The sequence below is a fragment of the Lepisma saccharinum genome, chromosome 6, assembly GCF_977018435.1.
Source record: "Lepisma saccharinum chromosome 6, izLepSacc3.1, whole genome shotgun sequence".
NCBI classification, from domain to species: domain Eukaryota; kingdom Metazoa; phylum Arthropoda; class Insecta; order Zygentoma; family Lepismatidae; genus Lepisma; species Lepisma saccharinum.
The window spans coordinates 36,348,409-36,368,740 of record NC_139234.1 but is presented as its reverse complement, the minus strand read 5'-3'; the positions used below and the strand labels follow the sequence as shown (position 1 = coordinate 36,368,740).

The window sequence follows — 20,332 nt, the reverse complement described above, 5'->3', positions numbered from 1 at the left end:
TATTTCTTTAGTTTAGTGTACAGCGCTTGAAGCCTTTATCATTATGTTCGAATATGCTATATCTATTATATATTTTTTTATTTTGTATCGATGTAACTTACATAATACTGAAACCTCATTGTGTTTTCTTATAATAATAAAAGGTAGCTCGTACTATACGGTTGATTTACTGTGGACAATGAAATAAGCTCCTATAGAATTTTTACATATCAAATTTCTTTATTGTGTAATGCTGAGTATACTGGTAGAACAGTAATTTATGCCGTATATATTATTACTTTAGGGTTCGTCTTCGTTAGATGTTTTATCGTTTCTACTGTGTATTGCAAATAGCTCTGACGATGGTAGATATCTTAGGGATGTTAGATTTTATATAGACGAGAAATTTACTGGTGTTTTAGGAATAGTGATTTGAAGAAAACTTCTAAATTTCAGTTTGTCAAAAAAGGTAATGTTTTGAGCATTCATAGACATTTGCAATTATGATAATTATGACATTAAACTGAAAATAAATTTCACGATGAAGCACGAAATATTTATCGGGTCTGAGAAAGAAATACGCGTAATTACATACCACACGTATGTTTAAAATATATGTGCACCTGAATTTTATATATCGTTTAAGAATGAAATATACTGGACTCGTAATATACACTTAGATTTCATCATAAATATAAAATTGTTCATCTTTCTTTTCATATTCATACTACATTTAGTATAAATTTAATTAGAAAAAATAATGTATGCTTATCCAACTTATAAGTGTTTTTGTCAATTATTTCTGAAAGAGTTATCAGATATTGTTGGACTTCCCAACGAGGATTACCATATTATATGATATTTTGAATTAAGATCTTATTAAGTAACTGATAGTAACAAGAACTTTTCTTACTAAGTTGTTTCAAATCAACATCTATATTTTCGTATAATTTTTTCCTACAAAATACTATAAATTATTCAGCGTATGAAAATATTGTTGCAAAAGTTTTCAATTGACACGTAATTATAAACTGCCAGAGTTAAATTTGTCTGAGCATTTTTACTTAAGCAAAGAAATAATTTCATAAATTAAGTATTGATTTAGATACTAATAAGAGAATTCATAAAGATTAGGTTTCTTCAATTTGAATCTCTACATGAACTACGTATATTTTTGTAATAGTCGAAAGAAGTTGGCTTAGGAACAAATTGTAAAAAACGCATTAAGTGGAAATGGTTCGTGAGATCGAAGCACAGCAGATGTAATGGTTATCATAATGGCATGTGAAGCAAGAGGTCTTGATTCAAGTTCCAAGGTATTTTTTGTGATTGTTATTTCTTCAATTACATTAATTTCTCCAGTTACCCTCATCGTGGAAGGTACATTTGAAATGAATTACAATTGATTTGAATAATGAATGTATTAAAGTCATAAGAAAATAAGTTATGAGAATTTTTTTTGTCGTCATGTTACTCATTCATGTGATTTTTCTTCAAAGTTATACAATGGAAAAAAAATTATGGGTGGTGGTAATCTGACAATTTATTTTACTTGATACAACAAATCAGTAAAATTGATTTAACGTGATACGAAACTTTTCTGAATAAAGAATATCATAATTTTTTGATCTTCAAGCAAAAATGATTAGAAAACTTCTTGCAACTAAAACTTTTTCTAGGGCACTATATTGCTTGACATAGCTTTGGCAAAGTTTAGACACACTGCATAGCAATACAAGTCCATAGAGTCTAGATCTATAGTTCGAAACATCCACTGGGAATAGAATCCGGTATCCATTTAAAAACTACGTACGTAGGGATACCATCATGGACTTGCCTACTAGAAGATGAACATAATTGCATGTATTAAGTGCAAAGATTGACAGTGTAAAACAGAGCAAAGTTATATTAACTGTAATCATTCTTTATTTATCATTAATTTTGATTGGCGATTTAATGTTTCAGTTTTTTATTTCTGATATGTGTTGTGTGTAATATGTTTTCTCCTTTATTTGAATTATTATAGGAATGTTTATCTATCCTGGTTACAAGTAAATTGATCAAATGTATTTATCTTGTAATAAAATAATTACAGTAAAATGGTAAAGCTGTCTATAAAATACACGATCTTTATTCAACTATTAGGTTTTAAATGTGTTTGTAAATAATAAAGTCTGTTATTTTGGATGTTCTAAAGCAAGTTTTATTTGTAAAATTCTTGTTTTAAAATCAGTAAGACAGAAATATTAAACTGGTTTACGATGGATTTAAGATCTATACGCTCACTCTTCTACATGCAGTAAACACACACAAACACACATACACGCAAGCGCACACAAAACATTTGCACCTTCTAATATACACTCCCACACACAACTCATTGCTTAGTCGGTATTATGAAAAGTATCAAGGTTAAAGACGTAATAAACACATTCACGAATAGAGGAAATCGTCATTTCTTTCTTGAGTCAGATCAGCTTGGCACACATCATTCTGAGGAATGTCTTCAATTAGTTACGTATTGTATTTCATTTTCTCTCGTGGCATGAGAACTGCATCACTTGCACGTCACACAAAATTCAAGAGGTAAGAAAAACAAGTTCTCCACATGCACAGACAAATCGAGAAAAAATTTTCGCGGATGCGAAGTTGAAGGAATAAAACGGAAGGTTACACAGTTGACATCTTTATACATTCACTTTCATCCTCTTCTCCGCACGTGTTCTCAGATTGTCATGTAAGCGGTTCTTTTGTAACGAAACCGTACTGCGCGTATGGACTCAATGGCATGAAGTGGCCGTTCTCATTGTCCTGCTGTTTCTTTCGAACGGGTTTGGTGGATCCTCTACAACGGAGGGCAAATTTCAGTTCTGATGCCATTTCCTCACATAAGGATGACTGCAAAAAATAACAAATTAATATTAAAATGTTTTGACTGGGTAGAAAGAAAAGAGCACAATATACCTTAGTTGTCTATTAAATTCAGTTAAAAATATAAACAACTTGGCCTCATAAGAGATAAATAGGCTTTAACACATGGATATATTACTAGATTGTTTGTTTATTCTCATGTACTTGAACCATATTTACTATTGTAAGGAGGTTTTCATGATTTCTGTACCAGTGTCCATGTTTGAAAGTTTAGGTGTAGCTTCAGAAATAGGTGTAACAACTACATACGCCACTTAATATTTGTCCGCCGTGAGAACAAAGTCACAAGGAACTCCACCCCGGAGGCTGGCTTCTTCAGAGAGAGGGAGAGAGAGAGAATACATGTGGACAATAAAACTTCGTATTTAAATTGTTATGGGAATTGATTCTGGTTGCAGAATACGATGAATACGAAAACATCACGAACGATTAATTATCTCTTATATAAGTCTTTTATTGTTAATACTTTCAACCACAAAAAGGAGTTGTAAAAAAAATGTGTAAAAATCAACTTCCTTTTCATATCTCTTTTTTCTGTAAATAACGCTAGCACATGAGGTTCAAGAACCGTTTTATGCATGAATATAACAAGCATCTACTAAAAACTTTACAATTTTTATTTTCATTATTATGAGTCCAAAGTACGTCTTTTAACTATTGGTTATGCTTTGAGAAAACAAAAATTCATGCCATAGCTCAGAATATTTTTTTCAACTATTTAGGAAATATTTAAGCATGCATTAATGAACAAAGTATAATTATTATGGTTGCATAGCAAAACGCTACGTTTATTAACATTCCTATTTGAAAGTACTTCTTGTACTAAGAACACTATAAGGCAATTGCATGCATATATCAGTACTCTATAACTTTAAAAATACTTATTTTCTCCTTCAGGTCGAAACAAAATTCTAAAATGTTATTTAAGTTAGAAGAAAAATATATATATTTTAATGTTAAAAAATACTATTTAAAGCTGAAGTAAATTTGTAACTGTTCTACACAAAGAAACATTTCCATAAAATTATACTTCTATTATCATAAAACAAATTCAGAGTAGAAGGATAGTTGAACATTTATTTCGTAATCGGAAATGTATCTTAGAAAAATAAATTAATCTCATAATACAAGACATTCGCATATAAGTTGATGAATGATTGATTCTATTTAATTTATAAAATATTTGACGATGTACGAAATATCAACATATAACGTATTTTGATTTCAGGAAATATTTCTCATCAGTCATCATATATAATTTCTACATTATTAAGCATTGTATGAAACCTATTCAAGCGACCAAAATAGGTAATGATAATTAATTCTATTTTTCCAAGTAACACTTTACGAGAGAATTGTTTAGGATTTAGAAATCATAAATAGTTACACTCAAATTTTTCAATTAAATTGGTAAATATTCTCGAAAGTGTTTCTTGGATAGAACATTTGCCATTCTAACTAATTAATGGCCCATTAGTGGACAACATATATAGTAAAGTTTACTCACTTCCTGCATATCCACACATGAAGTAGATGCAAGAAAGAGAGTTTTTATAAAGCTAAATTGGTCATTTAATGACATACACATTTCATAAGGCGTTATTTAATGCTTCTACCGTAATGATGGAAAATAAAGGATGTATTATTTTAATTATATTCAAATAAATTACAAGAGAAGCAGTGTTTCCGAAAGAAAACTTCGTGGAATCTTAATACAGACATTTCTCATTAGTTCTTTAAGCTCTTGAACTCTTATGTACTACAAGGACACACATAATCTAGGTTACGTATGTCACTTGATGAAATTTAGAGATTCGTAATCATTTCTTTGTTTTAATCATTGCTCAAATATTTATCGTAAGTCACAAAATTGCTAATTGTATCCTCTTCCTCAAGTGTAATCCTAACGCAACCTGCTGTACATTATATTTCAAAAGCTATTATTAAGTTTTCGCATTAAAATGTTATTGTGGACTATCATTATAGCATATAATTATTTATGGTTTTATTATTTCTTGAAAATTAATATAAACCTTGAAATTGTTTGTAATATGCAGACAATATTCTCCATGTGGGAGGATATAATATAATGTTAGGTGCAAAATACATCATTTGGTGATGATTATCTCTTAGACGTATTATTCAAATATTTTTATTTTTACGAGAAATAATATTACATTTATATCTCTTGCTATAATGTATCGACTTCTTAAATGTACAAGTAATCAAACGACATAAATGATGAGAATATACGATAAATTTTTCGTGAAATGGAGACTGTGCTTATGTATTGGAGGAAAACTGAGTTCATCCATGGAAATTCCGTAATTTGGAATTTACTGATAACCGACTGTTCAGAGACGATCCAAAAGGTTTTTGCAAAATGAACAAATGCTAATACACTTAAAGCTGTAAAATATTTTAAGCTGTCAGGGATTAAATGTTCATTTCAAATGCACTCTGTCCATTGTAATGAAAAGTCCTTGCTTTTCGGAAAATAGCGTTATCATCACAGATGAATATAAATGTGAAATTTGTGGAACTTGTTCAGCGATTTCCTATTAATATTTTTGAGAAGCTAATTACCATTTCATTAACTTCTGCATATATGTATTCTATGTATTTAAAAAACAAGTAAAAATTAATCTTCATGGAAATATATTATTAGTAATTTTTGTATTTTACAACATGAAATTCACAAAGATTTTTTAATAAATATTCAATAAACTTATGTACTAGGTTTTGTTATGAAAAATATCATCTGAAATTTATTTTCGGGCAAAATATTTTAGTCATGAGGCCATGGAATTCACCACAGTAATGACTTTATTGATTTTAATTGTATTCATACATATAGATATCACATAAATATGATTAAGCAAATTGGAAAGAGCCCCTTTGACTATGCCAGCAAAGTAATTTAATAACATTTATCAAACTTTATATACTATTACACTAATGTTATTGTGGAATTGTCCTTGCTGACAAAAATTCGTTAGAAATTGAATTGTTTGTTCGTGTGTAAGTATGAACATTAATTTTAATACAGCTGAGCTTACAAATTTATATCTGTCGGTCTTTGCTTTAAATGTACGAGATACATAAATAAAGCAAATATCCTGCAGATCCATAGATTAAAAATTTAATTACATGACTAATACTAATTTATTTAGAATAATATTGTTATGACTTTGGAAACATTGCTTCTCAGATAAATCTAACCAACCGGAAATTTAGTACAAAGTCAGTATTAACTGAGCGTGGAAAATATTTAAAACACTTTTTGTTCTACCACTCAATTGATGCCATTCTCTTACCACCCTCTGTTTTACAAAATTTCTGTGAAGTACCTCATTTCCATATTGCTATAACATTTGTATATAAAGAACAAAATTATGTGAATACAAATTATCTCTAAACATGTGAAAAGAATACATTGTGAATGTTAATTTTTATAAGAAATTTTAACACATTGATCCATCAGAAAACAGGCTTATTCTTTATTTGTAGGTAAAAGTGGGTAGTTTTTCTGGCCATTATTTCATTTAAAAGTAAATATAATTCTCGAGTGAAATATCTGATATTAATTGTTTAATTCATTTGGTTTCCAATCCTTTCTTTGATAATATACACAAGGTACACAAAATTTGAATTATTTTTTTCTAGACTCTATATCTGGAAGGAGCAAATCATGCCTCACCCAATTAGAATAAGTTCAGCGAACAAAAGTTGATAATGCAAATTAAATATTCATGTTTTAATTAGTTCCACAATTACTACCTATGAGAATTTTGTTTTCCCCGTAATTCATATTACATAGATTTTTCACACTAAAATAATTTAAAACTTGGTACTGATGTTGATGCTGAATTACTCTATCGTTCATATTATTACTTTTCACAAATTTCAATCTCTTACAACTTTTGAATGGTTAAACACTTGCTATACAAATTAACAGCTGAAAAGTTCTGAAAAGTGTACTACAAAGAAATATCCTAATTGCAAAATATATTTTTAAAATATCTGATAAATGTCATTTGAAGGAAGTGGTTCTACACTTGCCTTTGCTCAGAGAAAAGTGTTTCAATTTAAGTGCCAGATAAGTATACTGACTGTTTTGCTTTGAACTTTTATATTATATCCAAGGACTCTAGTTGAATATTGTTTCTATTAATATAACTTTTTATTTGCTGAATGTACACTCATTTCTTAAAATTTAAATAAGCATAACCTTTATTTATAGTTCAAATACATGCTGTCATAATGTTTGGAAGCATATTGCAGTCATCGTTAAAGAAATATCCTGTATATTCAAGTAAGAGATGAATTGATTTATCATCACATAATGAAGTTTCAATAAAGCAGCGCATAATCTTGTATCATGTCAACAAATTACAATATACTTATTCATAACTTTTGAACGAAATGAAAAGTTCGAATTACGATACATGAGTTATGGGGAATAACATGATTTTGTAACAATAAGTAAAGGTCTCATTACACAAAAAGTAAATGCATCAGTCGAAACAAAAAATCATAAAGTCTGTAGCTCAGACCAAATATTTAAGCGCATCATCGAAAAAGATGCATCGATCAAAAATGCACCAATTGATGCATTAAAGTACAGGTGGACACAAAGAAATATTCAGTTGCAACACTTTGGTGTTAACTTTACAAACGATATGGAAACATGCATCAAGCTGCAAACCTGAATCTTGGTAAAGGTCAAAAAGCACACTTCAGTGTATTAATAAATGCGTTTCTGATGCACCAAATAGATATGATGAACTTAGTTTACTGTGAGTAGAATAGTTCTCGAAGGATGGCACTTACGATAAACAAAAAAATATCGTTTACCAAGAAGAACCAGAATATATTGGGAATACCACTACCCAGTTTGCCTACTTATTACAACGACAGTGGACATTAAATTTTTACAAAAATGCTTATTACTTGTCTTCTCCTCTTAAACATAGTTAACAATGTAAAAATGATATCAAATTCATATATCTATATAAACAACGTGAAATGCTAACATGACGATCAACTAAGGGTCCTCCATAATTCTCCTCACCCTTTCTTCCACGGCTACTTTTCGAGATTTCCACACGAACTCGCAAACAGCGATGACGCAGGCAACCCCCATTCCACCCATCAACACTACAAACACTCCGCCGACGTTTGCGAGACCGAGCTCGTTTGCTGCGCTCGTGCTCTTCGACATGTCGTCCTGGAAAGAAAAGAGAGTGGTACAAAAGAAATTGTCGATATTCATCAAGTGTGAACAAGTAGGAAACTCACCAAAACTAACAAAACTTCGGAGCATAATGGAACAAAAAGATAACATCGTTAATTGCAGTGTTTACAGACACAAAGCACTGTAAATTAAGAGGGAATCTTAAAGTGCTACAAGTTGTTTTTTTTTAAGTAATGTCTGTGTGTGTGTGTGTGAAAGAGAGATGTAGCTGTGTACGTTCTTCGGGTAGAACATACAAGGGAGAGTCAAATCAAAACCTTAATTTGTTTTTGTTTTTATCTAGTAGATTTCTGTATGTAGGGGGTACACAAGTTGCTGCATTTTTGCACTTACCTATTGCCGTTTGAGGATCTACGATATATTTTTAACTTTCACTTAGCGCATGTATACCTTAAGAGGAATAAGTCTTTGGGGTCTACGTGCAGTCACTTATGAGCCACTGCGAAGGCCTTTCCACCCATCTGCCTGCGAACTGAGGCCATTGTCGAACTTTCTCCTCCATTAGTAAACTTGCTGGTGTGGTGAGCATGCACAGAGATATTGAATTTTCATTTTCCGAGAAATGTCTGTAAGTTTTGGGCTGACAGAGGGCAAGAAACCACTCCTTTTCACTGGTGCAAGTGTGTATAGGAGACGCCATCTTTAAAATAACAAATATGGCGTTTTGAAGCTAACTTGATTACTGTTGCACCCAAGAGGTCATTTTGTAAACAACAGTTGATACCTCGTGTAAATTTAAGCTGCACACAGTCTGCCCTACAATTTGTATTGCACTTTTAAGTTTTTCATTTGACTCTTGCAATATAAAAGTGTAAAAAACATGCTTAATTTTACAATCTCTTGTAGTTTATCGACGTCGAGCATTCGATTTTGACATAATTTGCTATGTTTAACGCCATAAGTATTTCCTCACTTAATGTAGATTCTAATTTCTGATAAGTTTCTTGAAAATGAAAGAAGTAGAAGTTAATGAAAAATTGCCACTTACGTCGCACTAACATTACTGATCAAAGTCTATGACTGATATTCATATCTGTGTAGTAAAGGATGAACACGTTGTGTTCGAGTGTGCATGTGCGCTTGCCATAAGGCACACATTACAAGCAAATTAAGTTTTGATGGATTGATTGATTGAGTTGGTGTTTCAAGTCCACTTTATGCACAGTAAAGTTAATCGGGACTGGACCTAGAGTTTAAAGTGGGATCCGAACCACTTGTGCCTCCACCGGGTATCGAACCCGGGACCGCTGGTACCACTGCGCCATCGGGGTAGTTTGATTAAATGTTGGACTCCGGTTAGATTAACGGACTAATTCTCTGATCTTGGGTAAAAAGCACTGATAAAACTTTTGTTTCTGCCATTATATTGTGTACTTAATCTTCGTTATTAAAGTTGAATTTGTATTATGTAAAGAAACTAAAAGAGAGTGAGAGTTTCATTTCCATAAATTAATCATGATAGAATGTGTTTGTCCTTTCATTTCTAACCTATTGTGGCGAGTCACCAATGCCGCTGCCATACATGTGTATTGTAGCGAGATCACAATGGAGAGAGAGAGAGAGAGAGAGAGAGGCGGGGGAGGGAGCGTTCGTCTCCTTTGTTCATACGTTACTAATTATCTGAAAAATTCTTTTGAATTCATCCTCCCCGACTACAAGGCAAAAAAATCTGTTCGCTGTGGAATAGAGAATAGGAATGCGTGCACTAATGCGTGTATGAAATTGAGTAGCATTACATTAACGGTCATAGCATTACTTCTAATTTTTTTTAATTTTACAGTTTTATCTATTGTTACAGTGCTCTACAGCCAGTGTGTCTACATCTGAATTGTGGGCTGGCAAAAACGTTTCTCTGACATAATTAACCCGAATTAATTTTTATGATAGGATCTTGAGTAGGTCTCAAAACCACTTGAAGCTTTGCAAGATTGTTTGTGTGGCCACAGGAATTTTATATTAAATACTAATGTAAAATGAACACAAAAAGACAATAGCTGAGACCCATTTTATCATGTAATACAGAAGACGTTAATATTTTTTTGTAGGAAATACGTAGGTTATCGCACCCCTCATAGTAATTTCCACACCCATACGCACACTTAGATTATATACCCTGTATATGTCATACTACACATGCAAGGCACATGTGTCGAAAAAATAAGTACGATCACAAAAACAACAATTTTTTACATTAGTGTTTAGAAGATGCTTACGTTTGGACAGACACAATTCCAAATGTACAAGCAGCAGCCAGATGCTTTACTACGAGGGCCATTTTTGTTTTCAACCTCCGATGGACCATAAAAATAAGACAAGTGTAAGTAAAAAAAAATGAATTTATTACCAAAAGTTATGTACATACCTGTTACTTTTTGACATAATCGTCTTTAAGATACAGGCATTTGTCATATCGTGGGACGAGCTTTCCGGTCCCCTCTGCGAGGAACGTTGCCGCCAGTGGAATCACTCGGCGTTAAGTCGGGGCTATACGCCGGGTGATCAAACACTTCCCATTTAAACTGCTCCAGAAGGTGTTGGGTCACAGCGCCGAGTGATTTTAATCTCTTCCCTGCATTGAAGAACTGGCTAGGAGGCCAGAGCTTCCACACCAATGAGGAGCTTCGAAACAACGTTCAGGCCCATCTCTCATCACTGGCGGCAACGTTCTTCGCACAGGGGATCGGAAAGCTCGTCCCACGATATGACAAATGCCTGTATCTTAACGACGATTATGTCGAAAAGTAACAGGTATGTACATAACTTTTGGTAATAAATTCATTTTGTTACTTACACTTGTCTTATGTTTATAGTCCATCGGAGGTTGAAAAAAAAATGTCCCTCGTACATTAAACAAAACATAACATGCAATGAACGTTATAAGTAAAATGAATGTCAAATTTACTTATGTTCCTTCTCTCTACCCGAAATTACCAGAACGTTTATTCTTTTTGTTTTCTTATTGTAGTTTTCGGATCATAGAAACAAGTTTTGTCTTAAACGAAATGCAACTCATTAATATCAAAATATAGATTCACACAGCTATTATGTATGGAACCACATTATACTAATGTGTGGAACTGCATAGCATTTCACATCAATATGAGCTTCAACGTATCTGCATTAACGGTCATAGTATTAGCTCTAATGTGTAAAGTGTAACTTTCGGTCTAGTTTCAAAGCTATCGTTCTATCTTGCGTTTATGAAATCTTACCCTGCAAGACCCTCCCCCTAACTTCTCCTTCCACCACCTGGTCTTCAGGATGTGGAGCTTCCCCTCCTCCTGTAGCTTGAGCACAGCACCACTGATGGCCGTCCGATATGGTGAATCTGAAAGGAGAAGACGACACGACTGTCACAGAAGCTTTAACCTAAATCTGATAAAACATTTGAATAGAGATCTTCGCTATTTATTTCATTTCAGGGAAAGGGATGCAAGTAAATTCTCTGGGGAAATATCGACAAAGATTTGGGTGTAGCAAATGAAAGGTTTCTATGTCTACAAAATAAATGTCTGAAGAGATGGTTATATATGATATGTTGGAACACTTTATCCAACGGATCTTATTTTACAGGATACTATCGAAAGATATATTCTTTAAGAGAAGCTGTGGATTACACTCCCCTTATCTATTTGTTCCTGTCTTCCGGCGATGTCTTCATTTCTCTGCATCTTTCGCAATACACTAACTAACTAACTAAGTAACTCTCTAGCCTTCTTAAACCCGAAGGTTTATGACTGCAGCAACACAAGCCTTCCATCTGTCCCTATCCTGGGCAAAATCAATACAATCTTTTCTATCCTTACTGATTTCATTAGGTCCATCTCAACGTTATCCCTCCATCTTCATCCTGGCCTTCCTAAAGGTCTCTTACCATCAGGTTTTCCAACAAGAATCCTGTAAACTCTTTTTGCTCTCCCATTCGTGCCACATGGTCTGCCCATCTAAGTATTTCTTTCGCAATTCATATCCTTAGCAATTGTTTCACGTAATCTATCTTGGGCCTGCCAGGCTGATTGTTCTCATCTATTCTGCCTTCAGTTACGAACGATAGATTTCTACAAGCTTCCCTTTCTATGTGTTAGACTCAAAATATCTTAGTTTTCCCTCTCTCTATCTATGTGATCTTCGACATTCTCCTGCATTTTGAAAGTTTCCAGCCTTCTATTTTAGCTTCAACCATTGTCCGTAGCGTTGTGTTCCAGACAAATGTATTTAGGAATCTCTTCCTTATACCCTAATATACGAGTATGTTCCTGGAGGTATATGTCTGTTTAATCTGTTTAATCATCTTTGCCTGTGCTATCCTACTTGTGATCTCTTTCCTGCATCTTCCATCATTATTGAATTCCTAGATAGCAATTTTTTTTCCACTTCATCCTTGGCCTTGCAATGTGTTTTCTTCTATTCAATCTTCATTTCGAGTTTTCATTATTCCTTCATGTCCCTTTTTTCATTTGATCTGGAATATTTTCGCGTAGCACCCATTTCCGAAGGTTGTTTTAGTCTCTTCCCTTAAGTTTCAATCACTGTCCATGTTTTGGATCCATACAGTGCATTTAGGAATAACTTCCTTTTAGCCAAATCTGTGTTCACGTAGGTTAATAATTGGTATGGTATTGTTATTAGTGAAATCCTTAGACACATCTATAATATCGCATAAATCACAAGTCGTTCTATGTAGTTCTATGGTTCTATCTTCTGATCAATTACAAGTTCTGATGGAAACTGATCCACTCCTGAAGCCTCTCCTTTACAAAATTGTAACAAAGCCATTGTGAATAGAAGACTCAGACATGGCGCCAGAAAAAAAATGAGTGGGGAAGCAGAGGGGTGCGTTATATTTGATATAGCCCAAAGCAAAATATAAAAATATATACCTGGGCCAAATGGGCATTTATTCACTTAGTTTTTCGTCTTTGATGGACGTCACACCAGTCGAACCCTGCCCCTCCTCTCTGGCTCTGTCAATGGAGGACCACGCCTAATGTTGGTCAATAGGTTCATCGGAGCTATAGCTCTTGTTAAGTCTTAAGGTGGGCGGCCTACATGCTGGCAAGGAAAGTGGGGAGCGGAGAATATGTCACGGACAAACCAGACAGCAGCGGTGGCGCCGAGATTTACGACTTTTCGTGAGGAGGTGCTGCGTGCACCTCATTCTACAAGCTGCTGCGTTTCTCATCGCGCTGGATTGGTCACTTCCCCGCTCTCCACTTCCCTTGCCTGCATGTAGGCTGCCCGCCGTAAGACCAGACGAGAGCTATAGTAGGGAGGAATTCCAAGTTAAACCATCGACCTTCCCGAAATTCGCCACCCTTGGCACACTCTCCACTAGGTCCATATGTGCATTTTATATACGGAAATAGGATGAAGCCATTAAACTTTATGGCTCATATCTGCTGTTTGATACTGGGATAATGTTCTCATAAAATGTTGTCTTTCCACTTATTGTAATTATCAAAGTAACTGCTTTTTAATAGCTGACTTTAACTTATGAAAATTTAACATACGTACATATGCGTATATGTTTCTGCGTGTGAGTGCGAATGTTGATGACTTAAGAATTACTCTGCGATCTTCCATACACATTGGACCTGGGAGTATCCAGAGGGCAGTGTAATGTAAATTTATCGTGTATTGAAATTTTGTGGGTGAGGTCTGCTGGTTTGGAGAAGTGGCCAATATTTAAATGACGTGTACTGTCACTAAATTATGAACATCGCACATTTTATTCACACAGGGGAGTGACTACTGGATGCTGAAGAAAGAAATTAAATTTAAACTTTATCGATGAACGAAGAAGCATTCTAATTTTAAAAAAAAATAGTAGCTGATAAATGACGTAGAGAAAAGTGATGTAAATATATTAAACAAGGTATTTTGTTTTTCAACATCACAAGTAAAGAAACAGATACATGTAGTAGGAATGGCTACTCATAACTCCGCTTGATATTAAAAGATGAGGAAGTGGATTCTCTTTGCCGCAAATGCATCATCACATGCTAGTCCTTACACCGCAGTTTCGTCAGTAGCAAATCGTTCTTTTTAAGAGTGTATCAAGATTAGATTAGAGGAAAACGTATCAACTATGAAAAACTCAATATGCTGACCAAGGCAGAAATTTATTTTATTATAAAACATAATCTAAACGTAACGTTTTAACCTTCTAGCAAGGTCTTCTTCAGACTCTGCACCAAGTACAAATGTAACAAGGTACAAAACAGGACGATATATATACACAAACATTACTCCCCTCCAGACTATTAAAAGGTTGTTCTGAAACATTCTAGCAGGTGGCTTTCCCTTGTCAACTGTACTTTCACCTAAAAGGCTAAACATATTTTCTTCAATCTAGAATCTGGTTGGACTCTTTATCTCAGAATCTTTATCTTTCATTCTTCTTCCTTTTTCTCTCCTCTTTTTCTCTTGTCCTTTCCACTCTTTCTAACATCATCTTCCATTCTTTGTTTATCTTCAGTCCCCCCATTCCAGTTCATTGTGTCTTCTTCACCTTTCTTCTCTATTTCCTTGGCCTCCTTCCATTTTCTCACTAGTATTCTCTTCTCTCTTCCTATCTGCTTAGCCTCATCCCACTCTGTCATGTCCTGTTTTTTCGTGTGTTTAAATATAGCATTTCTCTCTCTCTTAAGTCGTACATCATCCCTATGTTGTTTCAACCTGTCTTTCAGCCTCTTTTTCGTTTCTCCTATGTACACACTCTGACATTCTTTACATTTCACTTCCTCTTCTTCATCTCTGTTTTCCTTTTTCTTGTTTGCATAAAACGTTACGTTTTAGTTTATGTTTTATAATAAAATAAATTTCTGCCTTGGTCAGCATATTGAGTTTTTCATATCATAGAAACAAGGCTTAATGGTGGTATAAACGATGTCAATAATCGGGTGCACATTTTAGCAGGAGACACTCACTTGGCGGCATGGCAATGCCGTATCCTTTGGAGTCCAGAAGGCTTCCGACTTGAGTGAGTTCGCATTTCCTCTCCACGACGTACTCGATGGACGTGGACTCCATGAGGAAGGCGTAGTTCCCGCTCTCCTTCAGGACTCGCTCCACTCCCTCCTGGTTGGATGATGTGAAGACGCTCGGCCTTGCGGACTCCATGAACGACCACATTCTCTGATATGTGGAGAAATTAGAATCCTGGAAGAGGAAGAAACAGTATGATGTATGTAGCGCAATTATATTTCACTTCACTTACTTGAATTTTAAGAAAAGTTTCATTACATGTTGCAAGAAATGTTGTCTAACACTTGGAGATAAATTAATTTTCGTTTAGACATTCTCCGTGCAACAAATGGTGCACATGTTGAAGTTTGAGTAAAACAACAATCTTGTGTTTTTTGGGGGGATGTTTCGGAAACACAACATGTCTGTGCCTAACATAAAACGTTTTGGTGTTCTTCTCCAAAACAACACGTCTCTACAAGGGTCCCGGGTTCGAATCCCGGTCGGGCTTGGTTGTTTGTGAATGTCCATTCATCAATTTCATCATTTCATCACTCATCCCCATCTTCGCAAATTAGCCAAGAGGCACAAAACGCGAAGTAAAATAAACTAAATCAATAAGAACAACACGTCTCTACCTAGCGTACATTTTGTGGAATAAATTTTAGAAATCAGAGATATACCAGGTGTAGAAGTATGAAACCGGAATTTGTTTGCAAGAAGTAAACGGCTGGTGTTTGCAACTGAGAAACAATATTTTATTCAAAGTAAGCTCCATTGCTAGTTACACATTTCTCCCACCTTTCCGGCAGGTTATGAATGCCACGCCAAAAAAAACGTTCTTCTTTTGAAGCGAACCAGTCCGCGAGCCATGTTCGTACATCTTCATACGAATTGAAGCGCTGTTCTGCAAGAGCGTGTCCCAGTGAGGCAAATAGATGATAATCTGAAGGAGACAAGTCGGGAGAATACGCCGCATGCCCTAGTATCTCCCATTTGAACGCCTCGATTGTTTCCCGGATCCGTTTTGCTGTGTGTGGTGAGGCGTTGTCATGGAGCAGGATGCCCTTGTGTTGCCTTGCTTCATATTCCGGCCGTTTGTCACGTAATGCTCGATGTAAATTGATCATTTGCTGTTGGTAGCGATCTGCGTTAACGGTTTCACCGGGTTTTAGGTTGCAATTCGTTGTCTTCGAACTTTTTCGGAGGTTTCCCACGTTCCTCGTTTCGCAAGTCAAAATCGCTACTTTTGAATTTCTTGAACCACTCGAAACACTGTGTTTTCCCGAGAGCATGTTCGCCGTAAGCTTCGACGAGCATTCGATGCGATTCTGCAGCGGTTTTCTTCAAATGATAACAGAACGCCAATGCTGTCCGCAAATCGTAGTTCGTAGGCACAAAACTCGACATGTTCCGGGTGTGCAACACCTTCCTCTGTCTGACACTCGGGTTACTGTGTTCCGATATAACGTCCTCGGGAGTGGCGGGCAGCAGCTGGCGCTGCTTACGCGATCTTCCGCGCCCTCCACTGCCGGCTAGCACCATCTATCGGCCAATTCCGGTTTCATACTTCTACACCTGGTACTATATGTTCACCCTGTACATTGCTGTCCTTCCCCATTGGCGCAGTGGTAGCGTCGTCGCCTTGTAATCAAGGGATCCTGGGTTCGATACCCGATGGAGACACATAGTGGTTCGGATCCCACTTTAAACTGTAGGTCCAGTCCCAATTAGCCTTACTGTGCATAAAGTGGACTTAAAACACCAACTCAATCAATCAATCAAACCTGTACATTGCTGTTTTACCCAACAATAACAATATTTAAAATATTTTGTTCGTATTTCTTGATAATATGTTCGATAGCATATTCAGGTTCTCAATGTTTGAAATGATACTTGACGTTTACATTTGAAAAATCCAATGTAAATATTTGTACTACAAATGTGATAATTATTTATCGGTGCAATAATATCATCCGTTTACCTCTGTTGCCAGAGCCTATTGGAGATCGGGAAAATCTCCAGCATCACCCGTCAATATGCATCCTGATGTAACGTGGTGACGAAATCCAAGTTAAATACGTCCTATACTCTGTCCCACGATTCTCTGGAGCAAGTGAACAAAACCAAGTCATCTCTGCAAGTAGTGATTAGAGACGAATCGGCCGGTGAACACGTGAGAGAAACGGAATTACGTGGACGGGGGAAAGCGACTGAAGGTTACCAGCCTTCTCACTAGCGTGTACTGATTCGCTCTGTCCAATCGCTTTCTCACCTTCTCTACCGTTATGCGTGGCGTTGCTCAACAGACTCTTGGGACCGAGTATAGGGTCATCGTATTCGTTTGTAGCCGGGCTCCGTGGCAGAGTTGTTAGCACACCGCACTACGACCCCAGAGGTCTCGAGTTCGAATCCTTGTCCCTTCATCAGTTTCATCATATCATCACTCATTCTCATCTTCGCGATTAGCCAAAAGTGGCAGAAATGCGAAGCAAAATAAACAAATCAATCAATCGTATTCGTTAAAAGGAAAAAAAACGGGGAAGAATATGATATTTTGATAAGCAAATGTACTTTCATGAATCTATTTACACATTGAATTTTCAGCTTTCAAGTTCCAAACGACAATGATCAATAATGGCCTGGGGCGTGTCCTTTTCTTACCCTGAAGAATGCCGCAGTGGAACCTCCTTTCACAGCCCCGTATTTAATTTTAGTCTGCTTTGCAAGGTCCTCCGCACTCTCAATGGGCGACTCCATCCTCTCCACAGTGAGGAACGCAGCGAGGTTGGCTGTGTACGAAGATATCATGATGAGAGTGAAAAACCACCACATTCCAGCCACCATCCTTGTGGACATCGCCCTGAAAATAACATGACATATAATTGTGGTGTAGAATACAAACATATAATACTTCATTTTTATATTCAAGGAATTCCTAAATCAGATAGAGTATCTTAAAACTGACCTGCTTTCTCCCAAGCACTTGGAATTAAACAGGCTATTCAAAGAATTGAATAAGCACAATTATTGGTATATGTACAGGAGGAGCTTTTATAAGATATCATTTGCAGAACATATATTGTGCAGTCTGTTAAAAAGCACTTGGTTGAAGTTTCACAAAGATATCAATCTAACGTTAAAAAAAAGTATGAAAAGCTGACAGTAGACTTAGAGCTAGTTGATTTTTGGACATGGCTGGTCAGGTAATTTACTTGATTTATGTAAATTTCTCGTGATTTAGAAGTAGAAAACAGCTCTTTCCGTCTGTGTAAAATCTGCTTTCCTTATTTTCCCCAACAATGTTTTACTCAAAATATTCAGATGAATTCAAAACTATAATCAATGGCTTTCTTATTCTATATACATTCTGCTGTTTGCTGCCATCACTCATTGTATTTTTGCTTTAAGAAGTAAAGATCGATCCGTTTTATTTTAATTGTAATAAATCATTTGTCACCTTGCACTAAATGTATTTTTGCTTTAAAAGGAAAAGATCGAACATTTTTTTAATTGGAATACATCATGTGTCACCTTGCATTAATTGTATTTTTCCTTTAAGAAGTAAAGATCGAACCTTTTTTCAATTTGAACAAATCATGTGTTATGTTGTGTGTTTCTTCTAGGTGTTCCTGTTTGTAACTGAAACAGGGCATGCATCAGTGAAAAAAATATCAGTAATGATAAGACTTGTACGTTTAATTCAACCAAAGGATTCCTCATGCACCACGGGTCCTTTATGTTTCACTTTAGTCAAGTGACAAATATGGATGTTCGGGTTTCTTCAACAAAATTTCTTCTTAGATTAGTGTCATGGTGCAGCATCCGCGTATTGTTTGGCTATGTTTCAGGCCTCAATTGGAGTCATCCACAGTTTCTGGCACAATCAATATCAGAGTCCTACATGGTGTTAATAATCATCAGAAGTAAAATGCCAAGTCTAGATTTAGCAACTCGGTACTAAACGATAGCACACGAAAATGCTTTAGAGTCACTTTTGTTTGTAACATTCCATCACGAATTTCTTTCACCGACATTAGCTGCAAGAGGACGTACTTTGTCATAGTCGTATCTTCCTCCACAGTGAAATTTTCATCCAGTGCTGACGTACAGTCTTAGAAAAAAATACCTGGGCCACGGGACGTAGAATTTCGTAACGTCTTAAAGCCTGTTGTTTATGCAACCCAAATAACAAGATATTCGCTTAAGTTTGCCTGGTGATTCTGAGTTCTCGGGAAGGATTGAGCTTTGATAGCATGAGTCACATGACTCGTGCCCCAGCCACAACAAACAGCTGGGTGCTACGATGCCTCCAGAAGAAAATTTCAGGAACTGGTTTCTTGACAAGAGCTACTCGTAAGGAAATACTATTCTTTCAAGTGATATTAGAGTCATTGTCAAGAAGGTTCGCTGAAATTATGGTTCTCATCACAGACCACATGCCACACGTTAATTGTTTAAGTCCAGTTCATGCACTGGACCTACAGATTAAAATGAGATCCGAACCAAATGCCTCTCTATTTGGTATTGAATTCGGAAGCCTTTCATTACATGGCGAAGACGTTACCACTACGACATCAGAGAGGCAATGGAACCCCTTGAGAAAGAGATAAGCGAAAATTGCTACGTGACAAACCATATTTGACCGTAAATTTTAAAAATAAGACAATATTTTGTACTGACAGTTTCGAACCGTGGGAGAGGCATATATTTTTTTGTACCATCGTCCATTTCACGAGTTTATAATTCTTCCTCACCGACACGAGTAACGCGAGTGGTAGAAGAAAAGCGAAGTAAAATAACTGAAATAGAAATAAAAGGAAAAAGCGAAATAAATTTTATTCATAATATTCTGCAGTCACTTGAGTTGCATTCACGGGATGCTATCTTTAAAGAAAGCCGTGGTCTCTTCCTTGTCTTTTTCGCTTCCTTTGTGCTCTTGCTTTCCCCTGTCACGATTGGTCTAAAACTAATTAATGCGACGTTAATTAAACAATCCAAACAACGAAACAATGCACAATCAACTGCACAAAACAACATTCCAAATGTTTTCGAATCGGAAAACAATTGAGATGCTATAAAATGACTTAAGATGCAGTAATAAAGTGGGAATTCGGTACCGTATAGAATTAAATCGGTAGAGATGTTCGATTTGATTGGATGTTTGTTATTTAGATTTGCTATTCTTTCACTTTTGGC

General features: G+C 35.6%; 1 protein-coding gene across 1 annotated transcript in view; it reads right to left on the bottom strand.

Annotated features, from left to right (window-relative positions):
- Window positions 1-1,323: 1,323 nt before the first annotated feature.
- The window catches only part of KaiR1D (Kainate-type ionotropic glutamate receptor subunit 1D), a 363,464-nt gene continuing 344,455 nt past the window's right edge, over window positions 1,324-20,332 (bottom strand). The window contains exons 15-20 of the mRNA XM_083123772.1: window positions 17,798-17,996; window positions 15,097-15,328; window positions 11,380-11,495; window positions 7,985-8,140; window positions 4,418-4,420; window positions 1,324-2,877 (exon numbers count right to left, since the gene is read on the bottom strand). Of these exons, the coding sequence (XP_082979898.1) occupies window positions 2,713-2,877; window positions 4,418-4,420; window positions 7,985-8,140; window positions 11,380-11,495; window positions 15,097-15,328; window positions 17,798-17,996 (871 nt within the window). The 3' untranslated portion in view covers window positions 1,324-2,712. The remainder of the gene's footprint in view (window positions 2,878-4,417; window positions 4,421-7,984; window positions 8,141-11,379; window positions 11,496-15,096; window positions 15,329-17,797; window positions 17,997-20,332) is intronic.